This window comes from Fistularia commersonii, chromosome 1 (genome assembly GCF_037954325.1).
Source record: "Fistularia commersonii isolate RoL2024-O1a breed Wild chromosome 1, RoL_Fcom_v1.0, whole genome shotgun sequence".
NCBI lineage: Eukaryota > Metazoa > Chordata > Actinopteri > Syngnathiformes > Fistulariidae > Fistularia > Fistularia commersonii.
Genome location: NC_141284.1, coordinates 22621340 through 22638413, shown reverse-complemented (window position 1 = coordinate 22638413; position 17074 = coordinate 22621340). Strand labels below are relative to the sequence as shown.

General features: G+C 42.5%; 1 protein-coding gene across 1 annotated transcript in view; it reads left to right on the top strand.

The window, feature by feature from the left end:
• Positions 1-17074, top strand: part of cdin1 (CDAN1 interacting nuclease 1) — a 57371-nt gene that overhangs the window by 17365 nt on the left and 22932 nt on the right. Inside the window, exons 6-11 of the mRNA XM_086155016.1 lie at positions 97-169; positions 6973-7052; positions 7393-7442; positions 8958-9025; positions 10228-10293; positions 10526-10631. Coding sequence (XP_086011142.1) covers positions 97-169; positions 6973-7052; positions 7393-7442; positions 8958-9025; positions 10228-10293; positions 10526-10631 — 443 coding nt within the window. The remainder of the gene's footprint in view (positions 1-96; positions 170-6972; positions 7053-7392; positions 7443-8957; positions 9026-10227; positions 10294-10525; positions 10632-17074) is intronic.

Below are 17074 nucleotides of genomic sequence, written 5' to 3'. Positions count from 1 at the left end.
ACTGATGCCTATTTTATTCATTTATTTTCAAAGTCAGATTAACCCCCCCCCCCCCCCCTTTTTTTTAATTTATTTTTTTATCCAATCCAAATAAAGGTCGATCTGTCTCCTGCGCTGATGGCCCGTATCATCCTGGACAGGTTTCTTCAAGACCTCCAGGGTGGAATGCGTGAGTAACAATTTTTCCTTTTTTCACTCTGTCCTTTCTATCATTCTATCCATCAACTATAATTGTAGCACTTTGTCTTTCGAATCCCCCTTTCTGTTTCAGTCCCGTTTCCACTCGCATCGACATGGCTACCCGCTGTATTTTCATTCTGTGCGAGCCTAATGAGAAACAGACCACTTAAAGCAGTAGCAGAATCCCAGGGCACACGACTAGCAATTAAGCACTGGGAAGACCACCACCCCTCAACCGCAGCGTGGATCAATGCTTGCTCACCTCACCAGTGTTATTTATAACACTTCTGATTTCTTCCCTCCTTCACCCCCCAATCGCATACACTCTCTTATCCACTCCTTTTCCTTGCTTCTTTCTGGGATCCACTGAGGAAAAATGAGTTAGGGACAAGTGGAGAAAAAAATGTTTAAAGTTTTTCATATATATATATATATATATATATATATATATATATATATATATATATATATATATATATATGTATCTTGATAGTACTGATGAATGAGCTGCAGGAGAACTATGCTCCACAGATGAATATTTTTCAGACAGTCCAGAGAGGAATTGTGTAAAAACTCCCCATGCTAACTTTGGTTGGGTTTAATGCCTTTACTGATAAGCTGGTACATTTTGCAACTGTTACTCGGATCATTGTACGTGTAACATTTATTCAGTCATTCATTCATTAAAAAAAAAGAAAATTTCCTCATCTCGTATTTGGGATTCACTAAATTATTTGGACTTCAGAATTGAATTGAATTTCAGTGGACCTACGCTGAAGTTTGGGTGTGTGTGTCCCCTCGCAGTCGTCGCTGCTCTGAGAGTGAGACGCACAATGTCAAAACAGCGTGCTTCCAATTCAATCAAGAAAGAGATTAAAGGGGATGTGTGTTATTTTCAATTTCAACCACCGCAAAACCATTTGTCAAAGTCAAAGATGTGATTGCTTTGGACCCACTGTTATCCACTGCCTGTCAAAATACAAGTCTGAGCAGCTTGTAGAACAGGTCATTCATCCAAGAGAGGCACTCTGTCTCAGATAATAGTGCGCAGCGCACCTCTATCTCCATACAGTTAAAAACACACTTTATTATTGTTTGCCTTGGGTGTGTAGCAGAAGATGCTCCTTGGATTTCTTCGTCTTCGATTCCGAGTTTGAACGAGAACGGCATTGTGCAGGTGCTGCCATCGCCATCGTTCTCATTGAAAGTGCTTTCATGGGGGACAGGATTGCTTTAACAGGATAATCATTTATCTGGACCTATAAGCTAATGGGAAAAATAGGATTTGAATAGTGTTCAACCATTATAGTAGAATATTTCCAAATGATACCATCTTCTCTCTGTACCTCTCCCCTGTCGCTTGGTTGTCAATGGATGGGAGGGGATGTTTTTGACTGAGCTTCCCCCCCAGTCTCCTCGTGACCCGTTTGGCCTTTCCAAATGAATCGCTGCCCACACAGGCTGCTCACTCAAATCTCCCTGATCTCCCCTGTATATTCGGACCCAGTAATGTGTTTCCATTATGAAACAATGCAAGGATAATTGTCTTTGCTGGCAATTAGCTAACAGGCCGGTTTAGCTATTGGCAGGCGTATTCTTCATGTCCCATCCGGCCCCTAGACTGTGCTCGTGCGTGTGTTTGTGTGTTTGTGTGTTTTGTTGGACTCCAGAGGGAGGGCGGGCAGGCGCTCCGGTGAAGATCAATAGACTTCTATATAAGGAACATTACCCCCCAACTGTGCGAGTGTCTTGTATTTGCCTCCCTCCTTTTCCCTTTGCATTTAAGAGACACAGAAATGCAGCCTTTGGGAATGAGAAATATATGTACAATCACGAGTGGCGGATCAATACAGAGTTTTAAATTGTTTTCTGTCCCTTCCTTGTTTTGTTTTGCTTGCCGGTTGTGGGCCTCTCCTCCTCCCCTCCGCAAGGAACACGCGCAACCACCTCACCTCAACATAACAACGGCACCAACAAGCCGCCGCCTACGTCTCCTCGCAGCAAACTTATTGGAGAGAGCATCAGTCAGGCAGAATGAAAGACTATCTGGTGGCACTTGTAAATAAATCAATACATTCAAAGCAGTTTTATTATGTATTGAGTAGGGTATCAGCAGCCATAATGTTTCTCGTGTCTTGCGAGCAGACAGGCCAGCGGGGGGCTGGGGAGGGGGAGCTGGTCTAATGACATCTTTTACACAGTTTAGAGCCACTAAATGCAGGTCATGGACCGAAAGTAAACACGCTCACAACAGCACAAAAGTAGGGAGAGCCATGAGTGACACAATTTATATCTCCCGATGAATCCTGAAACACTCGATATTCAGCTCATTCATGACAATGACGTGCGTACGCTAAATTATCGTGCAGTTCTTGCGACCACTGAAAATTGTAGTGCAACCGTGCAGGTGACTGTGTCGCCGTTCTAGCTCTATATCTGTTTATGTTACCTCTAAAAAGTCACATGCAAGCACATTGGGGGAGCTCCTGCTCTTTGGTCCCCCCACCACCACCACCCCTCCGCTATCTCTTCATCTTTCTCTCTATTCCTCCTTTGACAGGAGCTGATGTGGCTCTAGATTTAGACATACTTTTTTGAGAAGGCAATTTTGCTAGCTATTTGACCTTTTCCATTTTCCCAAGGCCCAGCTCCAGATTAGATTGCTGCTCCATGTTTTGTAACTATGTGATTCGACTGCCTTTAAGATTTATTGTCACATTCCTTTACAGAAGCCTTGTACGCAAGGTTATAAATGTCCTGTGTTTGATGTTAACACTGTGAGAATGTTAGCATTGACTATTATCCTCTGGTTCCTTGACAGGACTCATAATGGCTTCAGTGTTTTGCAGATCAGACGTGTTGATTACCGAATATTGTATTATGCTCTATCCAGTAAAATCTTGGTATCCAATATCTTGGTAATGTTTCTTCCTCTCTTGTCTTCAAGTGGTCCTCTCACCTCATTGCTAAGGCAGAGCTGGGGGGCTACATTCCCCCAACCCCACCAGCCCCCCCCAAAATAATGAGAACAAGGGCACTTCATTAGCAAGACGAGAGGGAGTCACAGTCAAGACGTGTGTGCGTGTGTGTGTGTATGCGTGCGTGCAAGCAAAGGGTGGGTGCAAGGGAGGTAAGCAGCAGTCTGGCTCTTCCCTTGACAAGTATACTAATTACTCCTTTCCAGAAATGCTCCAGTCAGCCTGTGCCATAGTCTAGCAGTCTGACCCAGGAAGCCCCCTCACTATGCAAAGCTTCAACGGATCTACTATTATAACTGTGCCGCAGACAACTGATACGCTCACGCACACACGGGAGTATAGTCTCATTCAACTGCTATCAGTGAGAATCAGGTGAAAGCAAGTAAGCTCTGACCCAGTAACCTCTGTAGGGACTGAGCTTGTGCATGGGAGATACCGCTTCATGTAATCAAACAGCACCGACACATCAAAGTTGGTTGGTTTTTTTTTTTTTTTCATATTATATGTAATTTTTTTTTTTTTTTTTTTTTAAAAAAAAGCTTTTTTTACCTCATGTCTCACTGTCTCATTCTTATTTTCCCATCTTCTTTTTCCCCCAATACGGGAGGATAAATTTAAAAGGAGTAAATTGGAAAATCAAATGAGGGCTTAAGGCAGCCGCAGAGATTTGCAGAGCTGTCGGCCAATGTTGGAGAGCCTCATCCATCATGTCCCACAAGTAGTCAATTCTTCTAGTATCTGTAAATGTTTTCAGATATTAGCCAATTTATATGCTCCGAGATTCATCATAGAAAATCAGCTTTAGCGGCGCACATTATCAGGACCTGTCTCTGCCTTGCTCCATGAAGTTTGATGAACGAGTGCCCCTCCACAGCTCAATGGCTTGTGCATGGGGAGTGTGGGTAGAGGATGGGCATACAGAGGAAATGGCTAATTCCACCCCCCCAAACACACACACACACACACACACACACACGCATGGAAATAGTGGGTTTTTTAATTAATAAACAAACTTGCCGAGGAGCTCATCAGTGTCAGGGGCAATAATAATCGTCATCCATTATTGTTTATTACGGTCCTCCCTCAACAAATGTTGCTATCTAATGAGGTTTCTCAACATTTTCTGCGTTTCAGATAATGACTTTTTCACACCAGCAGAGAGAGGAAGTTTAGATACAAATGACACGAGTAAGCCATAAGGAATCACACCTTGGTTGCTCTGTTGTTCTTTACATACTTTATCTTGTTTTGGAGTTCTATAATAAAATGGGCTTGTGATTTGTTTACATTGGCTGTTTTTCTTTTGCAAATCCCCAATGGAGGTTGTGCTGTTTCATATCTTCTATCTGTTTCCCTCCTTTTTCTTTTTGTTCAGATGTTGACAGTGCGATGCGGTACCTTAGTCAGAATTTATACCAACACGGGACAATTACAGTAAATTTAGTGAATGTTTACAAGGTGCAAAGTCGTGCTGCAGGGCTTTGTTCCCCACGTCTGGTGTTTCTCAGATTATGCTTTTTATTTTCCTGTATGTTTTATGTGTGTGTGTGTATTTAAAGAGCACGGCAGGAATGTGTGTGTGTGTGTGTGTGTGTGTGTGTGTGTGTGTGTGTGTGTGTGTGTGTGTGTGTGTGTGTGTGTGTGTGTACCAGAGAGAAGCTCGGGGTGTCATAGTGGAGTGCTGCCATGCAAGGCGGGGGCGTCTTTAATAAATGTATGCTGATGTTGGAGGCTGCAACGATGCGAGGGATGCAAGGGCCTGTTGTTATTTACTGCTGTGTTTGTGCACAGCAGCGAATCCTGGCACTACAAATAGCATTACAGCCTGTGATGAATGAGCATTAGGGTAAATTCATTTTAAAAGCATTTTGATTTATTAGCGCCCCGGCCTTCCATTTTCATCAGGTCAATGCCTGGCTGAAATTCCACAATGTCAGCGCCAAGGTCACCTATTTATGGCTATTTTTAACCCCATCCCTCAAAAAGAAAGGAAGACCAGCCTCCTTATATGACCATGATATCAAAGGGCTGCAGAGACAAAAAAAAGAGGGGGGACCTCTTTCAAGAGGTATATGTTTGCACGTTATGTGAGAGACCAGAATGTGGTGGTGGTCAACCTCCAATTATGAGTGGTAGTAAGACAAGAGCGTTAATGGCTACCGTTTGCCTTCAGGGAGGTTTAATACACACTACTGTTTTGCAGAGGCAGTGTGGAATCTATAAAACGACCATTAGGAACAGGGAAAAAATCAATCAAAATGCCATTAAAGTGGAATAAGTTGCCAATATTGCTGATGTGGTCGCGGGTCCTTTGATTTTCCTTCAGATTATTAGGCACAGTCGAGTAGTGACTTTGTTAAGGGAAACCAGTGTTGTTGTGGAGTAATATGTCTCCTGGCTTCATAAAGTTTGCTGCCTCATATTTCCCGCTTTATTGATTATCCATTATCATTTGTCATGAGGTGTCCTAACTCAAGGGGAAAATATAACCCTCTTCCCCTCGCCATGGCCCACACTGCACAAGAGCGTCATATTGGTTTGTGTGTGTGTGTGTGTGTGTGTGTGTGCGTGTGTGTGCGTATGCGTGTATGTGTGCGTGCGCATGCGTGTGTGTGCGCGTGTGTGTGTGTTTGTGTGCGTGCGTGTGAGAATGTACCCATCCCTGGGAAAATGAGCAATGAAATAAAGCACAAGCATGTACCTTACAGCTTTAAGAGGGAGGGTTGTGATATCAGCCGGGGGAGTACCGTGCCTCGCAGAGAGGGCAGGGAAAGATGGAGACAAAGAAAAAGAAACTGAGAGAGAGAGATGAGGGAGTGCTGAATGGGCTTTGTTTCTCCTTCACCCTCTTCCCCCTCCTTCCCCTCCTCCTCCTCCTTTATTTCATCGCAAGGTAGAGCAGTTGAGGGATCATACAAGCGATTGCCCTCCCTGTGATCATTCTCTCATGGAGTAATACCTTGCAAGACAACAGGGGGATGCAAAAGCCAGAGTTGTAATGACTGTACACGCTCATCCAATTATTTTATTTATTTGATTGTTTCATTTTTGAATCAAAATAGGCATGTATTTTAATTTACATCCTTGCTGTCAACTTAAATACACCCCGTTTTTTTTTTTTTTTTTTACTAAACTAACAAAAATCTGTATCACCCATTCTGTCCTCAACATTCATATCAATGGGATGGTACTTCCTGGTGCGATGTTGGTATGGGCGCCATTCATGCTTGCAATGTGAATAGAAACATTCTTGTATTGTCTGTTGTGCATCAAGTCTGTCAGGACCATGTGTATATATATCACTAAAATGGCGCGCCTCAACCATTTTGTCACACGATGATACAATCCATTTAATCCAAATCTTTTTAAGAGATGATTTAAGGATTTTTTTTCTTTTCTTTTTTTTTTCCTTCTTTGCCGTTGCAGGACTGGGGAAATCAATCCAGCAGGTTTTTCCTTCTGATTTATAATGTTAGTAGTGCAAAAATGGGGATGAGAGATGCAGAACAGTCAGCGTTCGAAACATAGATAAACTACGCTCAGCTCCTGTGCTCTGGACTGAAACATTTATCTATAGAAGATCCTTATAGACACCAAGCAGCCCATTGATGCAGTAGTATGGAAATACAGCAGTGGCTTGAATTACCGTACATCAGACTTGGCTTTTGTCTGTTTTTGTTTATGTAATAATATTTTTCTACTTGAACTATAGCATTTGTATATGAAAATATTCATGTTTTTGTTGAAAATATTCAGGTTTTTATTTTCGTTTTTATTTCGTTTTTTTTTTGTTTTTTGTTTTTATCTTCCAAAGCTTCCAAAGTACTCCTCAACAGTATGCTGAAGGAGCCGTCCTCAATTCCGGACGAAAACTTGGCAAGTAACATTTATCAAGTGAGTATTTTACCCGTGTGTATAATCTAGTGTGATTTCAATAAGCTGTACATCTCTCATCTGTCACATAATAATGTTTTTTTGTTTGTGTTGAATATTCTGCTATTTAAGTTTATTGCATTATCCTGCTATTTTGCTATGTGGACGTAGCACTTAAATGTTACTGCATCATCTGGCTTGTGTTTGCCGATGCAGTCACGTGATCTCTAGCGGTCATGCCTGCCAACCTGCCAGGATCTCCCCGTGTCGTCCCCCCCCAAGTACCGCGCACGCTTCCTCCCCTCACCTCTATCAACCCATCCCTTTCACACCGGATAATATTTCTTCCCCCTCTTTTCAGTGCACAATAAATGACTGCTGTTATGGACCGCTGGTGGACTGCATCAAACAGTATCCTAGCCCATAAAATTTTAAGCTTGAAATTGACGAGAAGCTATTGAAAGGGATTGTGCCTGGCTTCACGTGACATAAAAGTTCTGCTTCACGGAGGGAGGGTTTCATCTGATACGGAAGGGTAGGAGGGAAAAGAGAGGTGGGTACGTCTAAATCTCTGTGTGTGCCCTGTGGATTGCAACGAAAGTTCAATGGTACAACTAAAATAAATATAATTCATGAATCCAGCCGGTGCTGTTCAACATTTTCTTTGGCTCTGGTTGTTTTTAATCCACTTGGTGTGCTGTTGTGTGTAAATTATAGCACTTTAATTTTCATAATAGCACGATCGCATTTAGTTTTGATAAATCTAATTCTGTTCAGCACCACGGACAGTTCTGGTGTCCCTAAAAGGCACATTAAGAGTTATTTTGTGAATCCATTACTAAAACTTGATTGAACCCCCGAACTCCACCCGTCTTCTGGCATTTTTTTCCGTGGCTAAAGTACAGCGGCGCATTTGGAGTCCCGGCTATTTAAGGGCAAGCGGCCTGGGTAACAGACCAACTATTTCCTTGGGGAGGGGACTTATGAGTGTATGTGTGTATGTTATTGTGTCTGCCCATTCTTTGGTTTGTGTGACGAGACCGGCTTATTCTGTTCGCAGCCAGTCAACCCTGTCCCATTCCACCCTGACTCCCTGTAACCCCCCCTTCCCCTCTTTCTACTTTCTTTGGCAGTGCTCGCCTCCGTGTCAACTTAGTCAGTTCCTTTACCACAGAGACTTCATAACTGGCTCGCTGCTAGGGGCCGCCACCAACCCCCCCCGGTGCTTCAGAACAATTGATCTTGATGTCCGTGTACATTTAGAGCGAGGCAATTAATGAAACAAATAAATTAAGATATGTGTGAGTGATCGCTGTTCCCCGAGTCTTATCGGGCTGCAAGAATAGAGTTCCAGATGTCCGGTGCAGCTACTAATCATTGCATTTGCCAAATGTATTTATTTTTTTTCTGTCTTCTTCATCTAGGTAATGGACTTTATTTTTTTGTGAGGGCAGATTAAGGTTGTCCTAAAAAGAAAATATGCTGACTATGCATATGGTTTGATCTTTTATGTAAAATAAAGATAAGTGACGTTTGTAGGGGCATGGTAAGCAGAAATATCTCTCTCATAGCAGATATTTTAGAAAGCTTGGCAGGAAAAAGGCCTCATAATTGGCTCTATTTTATTTGCAACTTTAGTGCATCTGCAAAGGCAAGTTAAAAAGTGTTGCGGATTGCTAATCTTCAGTCACCTACATACAGCCTAATTTACATCCAACATACTACAACATTTCCACAGTAATTGGTTATAAGTGGTATTTTTAATTATTGTATGTACATATAAATAAATATATAGCCCTTGTTTAGGTCGGTGTGGGATGTTAGCATTGACTCTGGTCTCTCTTGCTAAACCTTCACGTTTCAACAGACGCATTAGAATAAGAATAATGTTGCTGTGTTTTGGAAGCCTTAACCCTGTCCACTCAGTGCCATTGGCCAGGAACACGAAGTGCTGCTCCGTGACAAACTAAAGGAGAAGAATCTTTCCTTTTTAGGTGGGTGTTCTTTTTTACCTGGAAGATCTGCCACGTGAACGATGCCGTGGTTCTCACCTTTTGTTTTTCTGTAAATCTCTCCCCGCAATCTGCGTTTATTCGCAACCTTTTAGTTCATCATCAGATAGGTATCAAGCGATAATTCGTTCCTAACCTCGCTATGGTTCCAGCATTTCTAAATGAAGAAAGTGCCCACGTGTGAAATTTTCAAACTTCATTTTGCCCCCCTCCACCAACCCTGTCCCATCATCATCATCATCCCGTGGGTTGGATGAGTGATGAAAGATGAAAGTCATTCCTCCTGTCATTAAGATCGTATCATTTATTTGGACCCGCAGTGTTGACCTTTCCGCACGGCTATACAGAGGACTGTTCTAAAACTGTCAGAGGGCACAGGGGCCACTGAGGCAACCTCACCCCATCTGATAAATGGATTGGAAATAAGCTACCCAACAGCAGGGATGGCCCATTAATTTTAATCAAAGGTGGTGTAAAAAGGCGATCAGAGCCACATGACAATGTCAGCAGCCCAGTAGGGCCACACAAGTGTTACCACACCCAGGAAGCCCCTTCTGCAGCAAAGGCTTTTGGCAGCCTCTCTGACCTCACCGGGCTCTCTTTCTCCATCCTTGGCTGGTGCTGCCTCCACGCCACCACTGACACGGCCACCCTCCATCTCTTCTCAATTCTCTTCCATGCCCCATTAGTTGAGCTTGGCTGGAGACAAAGAGGCAGGCCCTTGGAACTGAATGACCTGGTCAGCCCGAGATTTAATGGAGAAATCAGGTGTTGTAGGGATAATGGCCGAAGCGCGCCAGAAGTCAAGGACAATAGCTTCACTCTGTGCAGGCAGAGGTCATGCTTACAGAGGCTATAATGCCAACCTTGTCCCCTTTCTATATATTTTATATAGCTCCACTAAACTGCAAACTAAAGCACAGCACAGTAACTGAGCAATAGACAGCAGAGACAGCAAATACATAGCAGATGCACCAAAGTTGATCGTTCTTGCCGTCCTGTTATTTCTTCCACTTTGCTCATGCCAGGGACTTTTGTTCTCTGCTTTTCGGGGGAGTAGTCCCAGCTTAAAAGTCTGAAACTGATGAATGTGCATACGCCGGGCTGATCATGTAGCTACAATTTACCAGTCCAGAGTGAAATTGATAGAACACGCTAAACTTCTGCTCTTTTATTGCCACTAGATGAAAACCAACTAAGAGCTATGGGCTATGACAAAACACCGGATATCATCCTGGAGGTTCCGATTGGTCAGTATTTGCTTCGTAATTGTGTTTTATCTGGAACGGCTGCTCGCATGTCAACATTATGTCCCTTTTTGTAATAGTAGACTGTGCATTTATCAAGTTCATGCAAGATTACTGCCACTTTGTGAAGATGAGGGGGTGAAAAAAAATAATAAAGAAAATGTATGTACTGTCCATCTTTTCTATATGGCTTACTTGTCTCCTGCTTTACTGCTGTGCTTATGTTTGTGAAAAGCTGTGGAGGGACACACTGTGCACTGGATAGAGAGCAAAGCCTCATTTGGAGACGACCACAGTCACCGTACCTATCTCAATGAACAGTTCTGGAGCTACTGGAACAGGTGAGTCTCAAAGATGTATTTAAATTTGTCGTTCGTTTGACCCTGCCTCGTGTTCTGGTTCCTGGTTCAGGAGCTGTGTTTACGCCTGGAGGGTTTCATAGATGACATGTGCAGTATTCTGAATTTATTTCGTTTTCCAGTGCTACACCGCAAGCGCTGTTTCTCAGATTGGTTGTAAATCCCAACTAGTTGTCCCCAAAGGAGAGTTTTGTCCGCGGCCTGAAAGAACAGTGGGAGGTATCTGATGTAAGAGCTGTTGCAGTTGAGTTTTTTTTTTCCCCGAAATCCAATCCACACTCAGGCCGGTACAAAATGTAGCCATAAAGCCGTGCAAAATTTACAAAATTGGCAAATTGGCAAAGAGCCCAGATGATATAAACCAGTAAAATATATTGTCAAAAAAAAATTCATTAATATGCATGATTACACATGTATTGCTGTTGCGTCACTCCAGAGTATCCATTCTCTCACATAAATCCAGTTTGTGCATTCGTTACCGACAAAGTTACCACGATTTGACCATTCAATTTAACTCCTTTGGGTTAACAGGATCTTCCCCGCCTATCTCCAACCTGCAGTCGCTAATGGCAATGGCTGTTAATGCCTCCCCCCTTTATTTTCTAGAAAAACCAAAGCAATGAGCTCATCCACAGCAGAATTTCCTTATTAAAGCATAAAACGGATGCCATATTGCAGCTCGACGCTATCGCTCACTCGTGATTGTCACATCTCTTGCCTCCTTGGCCGTGGGTTCAAGTTTCCAAATTGAAAGGGAGCCCACGCTGCCCCCCTCACCCCCGCAGCCATGATGGTTGGCTGACATGTTATGACACAGTGCTGGAGGACACGGAGGTTCACTGCTCTCATTTGAAATTCTTTTCTTATGACACATGACATGTATTTGTGGCTTAGTTTACCTGACAAATAACAGTCCAATTTTTAATCACTTGCGGTGTTTTATTCTAAATGATAGCATAAAATCAAAATTTGTATTTTTAAACAACAATTTTTGCATTTAGTTTTTAGAGTAGAAAAGGAAACATTCAGTCATATCCCAGACAACTGGCCCACCTCTTGTAAAAGCTAACAGGCGACCAAAGATTTGATTTTCATGGACTCCGACACTTTCACTCATGATATTGCGGCGGTTAAAAACATGGGAGGCGATGTCAAGGTCACAGTCATTGAGGCTTTATTTTCATTTTAAAAGTATTTATAAAAATGTCCATCCTCCAGAAGACTTCATGTAAAAATTTTACACAAAGAACTAAAAGATACTGAAGTGTGAATTCAGTAAGGGCCAGTTGTGATGGTTCGCATCTTCTCTGGGCCTCCTTGAACGCCTCTGAGGAAATCAAACACCAAAAACGATCCGCTTCACTTCCACGACGTTCTGAGACCTTCTTTTAATGACAGTATGCTCCGCGGACTGGTTGTCTCTGTGCGTTAAATGTCAAAAATTCAGCTGCAACTACAGTCTCAACGATTAGTATATGAATCGGAGAAATCGATCTATCCTTGGCGCGTTGCTTGAGGTAGGTCAAAATACCACAGTGCTAAAAGGCTGATCAGAATGCCCCAGTTTGCTCGGGGTGTCTTTGATTACTATTCGCTGGGACGGCCTTGTCTGCGTGTATTAAGGATCTGACAAAGTTGATCCCATCATGTCTGCCCGCAATACCGTTGTGTCCAAAACAAAAAAAATAGTCCCTCCAGAGCCATACCTTTTCCAGCAACCAACATTTCATGTTGACATTTCCAGACATGTCTTGTCTTTTTGGTTTTTTTTTTTTGAGTGCTTATATATATCACTGTCTGGAGTACTTGTTTGTACTTGTACATGTTTTTTTTTCCTTCTTTTTTTTTTTTTTAATTTTGTGAGAGCTGTGAATTTAGGGTCACGTCTTCTCAGTCTCATGAACATAAACCAATGGATGACAAGGGGACAAGAGAGTGATGGGGTGACATCATGTTTCTGTCACTCTGCATTAGTTGGTTGGAGTTCATGGGACGAGCCCTGAAGGGCTGATGTTTAGGGTGTTTGTCTAATCCTTCATTCCTCAAACTCAGATTTCAATGCTGAACTCCAAACCTGAAAGGTTTCCTCTAGGATTGCCCTTGGAACTGCACCGCAGTATTTGTAATTACTCCATTGCCCCTGATTGACATTACCAGTGATTAGCTTATTTTTCATAAATTCCCTCCTTGCTTTAACTGAGCTGCTTTACCCTTTGCTTGTTTTAATTGTTCTTGGTTTGCCCTCAAGCAGTGCACAGAGTGAGCAGCGGGGACATGTTTTTGTAGACGGAAAGAAAAAAACATAACTAATTTTCCCTCCAAAGCCCTCACCAACTGCATTTATCATCCAAACAATAGTCTTGCCAACACTCTAACCCCATAATGAACCCCTCTTCAGTGGAGTGAGGGGTAATGATGCTTCACCTACAATGCTCCCAAGAAAAAAAGGAAAAGGGGGGGAAAAAATGGAGAGGAAAAATGGTCCTGTGCAGAATCAAACGGCGTGTTCGAGCCCCGTGCCTGGATGAAATGTCGAAGCGGCAGCTATTGGTGTCTTTGAGCCATCAATCTTCGCTGGTGGCGTTCCAGAGCCAGTCAGCCCTCTGCTCTGACGGATGCTCAGATAATTGAGTTATCCATCTCGCCCAACTATCAGAGTTGCATAAAAATTATTCACCTGCTGGTGAATATTAAACACATAATGAGCCTCTTGTGTGTTTTAGGAGAAGTGGGTAAGGTTAAACACAGCATGTAATGAAATATGGACCCTAGTCTGCTACCACCTCAACTGCCCCTCTCTGATTGCTGTGTATATAAATCAATTACGTTTGACAACGTTCCCTTCGTTTCCCTGCTAGTATCTGCTGAAGTTCTGACCTTGTTTGTCCACTTCATTTGGCTTATCACATACTTTATTTGGAATCCACAATCCTTATTTGCTGACACCATACCTATTTGTGTAGTCCAATAATTATAATGCATTTTCATTGCCAACGCAGGATTGGTGATTACGGATGTTGTCATGGTCCATCACAAATCCTAGTCATTCCAGTGGCCTCTTTAGTCTCAGAATACATTACTGTCAGTTCGTGGAGTCCTTTCTAAAATGTGTATCTGTAGCACAAGACAAAATGTGCCATATCAGGATGAATGGATGGGTATATACATCAGTGATTAGCTCTTTTTTTTTTTTTTTTTATACATTCTTTTAAATAGAGCATGTTATGCCTCATGGGGGGAAGAAAGAAAAAAAAAAAATCAAATCTGTCAAATCGTCAACACCACAGCCATACGCACAAATCCTCATTTATAAAAGCCTGAAATGAACAAAAAACACTTACAAAGGGCACCTGTTTAAATTGATACAAGGCTTTCCTTTTGTGTCCTGATTGTCTGGCTTTGCTTGTTATTAAGTCTGACAACATCTCTCCTCTGACAAAATCCACTGGATATTAATTGGTCTAATTATGAGGGATCTCAGTGCAACTTAATTGCCCTCCGTGCAGCAGTTGTACGCCGCGAAGGAATCAATAGAGCAAATCAGAATATACTGTACTGATTTCCACAAAATAGCCTTTCAGTGGGCGACAACCTCGTGCAGCAGATTAAAAGATTAAATGTTGAGTTAGATAAATTTATTCAGAGCTCGTTCTTATTGTCGAGCCCATTTCGCCCTCTCCCAGCCCACCCAACCCAAGCACAATGGACAGCCTGTGTGGAAATGAGCATGGCCGCCAGCTTCCCCCACGCCCCAAAGTAAATCAGCTGTGAGATTCGTAAACTGCAAATGTGTCAGAGTTGAAAATGTTAGCTCCCGTAATGGAGGCTTGAAAAGGTTAGATCTGATAAAAAGCTGTCAGCCGTCCACAAAAAATGATTTATAGCAATATAATAGGACAGTATGCCTCATTTCTCCCTTATATGAAACAGGGGTTAAGACTTTTGGGTTTACCATTATACATCATCTGTCTTGACCACTTGGAAATTTGTTGAGTCTTGAAGGCACTCAGATGTATTATATTTTATCAGGGTCTTTTGTTCTAACAATATTGAAAGTCATGCAGCTTTGCAGTGTGGATAATTGACGCCACCTCATTATTACCGGCCAAGTTCTCCAGTGCTCCAAAAGTACGTAATGATCGCGGCTTAAAATAGTTTTAAGGCTGTGTGTCTTTTGGTGGCAACATTTGTAATAGATACAATGAAAGCAAAACTGCATTTAACGAGCAGGTCTCAATTCTCTCCTCACTTTCTTTCCAACTTTACCTTGGACTTTCGCTGTGGATTTTCTCGCTGAAAAATAACATCAATCCCCCTTTAAGTCCGAGGGCCTTCAACCTATTTCTTTTAATGGATGTGTCCATAATTTTTTTTTATTCCAAAACAGTGATGGGAAGGTTGCACTTGCCTTTACTTCCCCTTTTTAAAAGCATAATAAGATTGAAATGTTTTACTTAAAAATAAAATACAACCACTAGTAACAAGAGGTGGAAAACAAGCAATATCTTTATACTCATTGTACTGCAACAGTTGCAATATGTGTAATGACACCATGTTAAACTGTATGGTTCCTGTCTAAATAAAATTCTCATTGTAACTGTATTGTGCAGAAAACAGTAATTGTTTTCTCTCTGCGCTCCCGTTTGATGCCATTGTAGCATATGAGTAATATAAGCATCAGCAGCGGCGGGGCCGTCATAAAGCCAGGAAAGATAGGAGATGTCACCTGAGAGAGAGCGGCCAAAGGCCATGGCTGCCGCTGATCCAATGAGGCTTGACATAACAGGGCGTCCCCGAGGACAGGTGCTGGCGCTTCCAGGGTGACAATGTGACACCTCCAAGGCCTGTGCCCTGCCATGCCTTACCTCATCTCCCAGCCGTAGATGTGGACATAGAAGGGGGGGGGCAAAAAATATTCCTCTGTCAGCTGAGATTTCAGTACATTGCCTGTATCCACCAACTACAATTTTTTTTTGTACATATTTTTGTTATTTTATGTTATTGGCTAAATACAGAATCCCCCTTTTTTTTTTTTTTTTTTTTCAAATAAATTTTCCGCTAAACTTTTTTTGAATACCATGCAGAAATTCAGTGAGGTATTATTAAGCTCTTCTGTATAAATCAGATCAAACAGTCTGCAGTACAGATATATTAGTCAGAATATTAGGGTTGTTGCATTAGAATTAAGGTGGAATTGAAATATTCATTGCTGTCATGCATATTGGCATTTTTTGTGTGAGGGGCAAATAGTGTTTTGAGTGCTGTGTTTTTGCTTGTGTGGTTTTATTTATATAGTTACTTTCGCCTCTCCACAATGCCCAGCCCCGCTCCCAAGTACAGGGTACTCAATTGCAATTTGGATGAGGTAGTCGTTTATGGCTGTGAGCTTTTAGTGTCACACCAGAACTTAATTTCCTCTGGGTTTTTTAAGCGCAATTAGCAGTTTTTCCTGATAAAGCACAAGTGCCTGTGTCATTGCCTGCCTCTTATTTATACTCATGGATACCCCATGCGGTGCAGGAACGTGGCCTCTTTTATTATTTCCTTTGTTATGACATCCTCTCATAGAATAGTCCGCAGCTAGAAAAATAGCTTACCACAATGGCGGTTCCTTTAGGGCTTTGCGAGTGTTTGTTTTGGGGCACCTCGGCACACAGAAGTGCGACGCTTGCCCCCCCCCAAAGCACAAGCAACGTGGAATATTAATGGCAAATGACAAGTCAGCTCTGATGCTTCAAGGATTTCATGCTTTTAAGGATGCACATTTGGGTGCATTGTTTAAGGCGTCTGGGGTGTAATCCCACACTCTCAGGTCTCCAGCAGCCTCGGGATTTAGCTCTGCTTAAGCCTCCATGTCTCCTATTTATTTGAGGAGGGTTGTATGTGTGCATTATCCAAATGTGTCATTTACCACTGAGTCCAAGAGCAGCTTTGACACGGCCGCTGTGTATATAAAGGAGGAGTGGCACAGAAAGCGGCACCCCAGCGAAATATACCCCCCCCCCCCCGCCCCTCCCTCCGACCCTCCTGTCTCCCTGCTTGTCTGTGACACTGTGAGATGGAGAAGAAAGCCTCAAGTGAAATGAGGTGCAAGTGTGTCAAGTCCATGAACTCGTGTTTTTTCGCTACAGAACTTTTTAAAAGATGAACGTCCATGTTTTTTGTCAGCTTTCACAACATATATCGTCAGAATTACAAAGACACGTTTGTTTTTTTTGTTTTTTTTTCCCCTCATTTTCTCAGCCTCCCCACCTTTTTCACCTTCTCTTTTTTTTCCCTCCACAGTGGCCCTCTGGGTTTCATTCGAGGGAGCAGTCAGCAGCATTTGTCATATGCACAGCGAAGAGTGGGCTATGATTAGAATGGCGGTTTGTAAAACCCTCCAACGGTAGAATTTAAACGCCGCTCAGTTCTACGTTTATAAC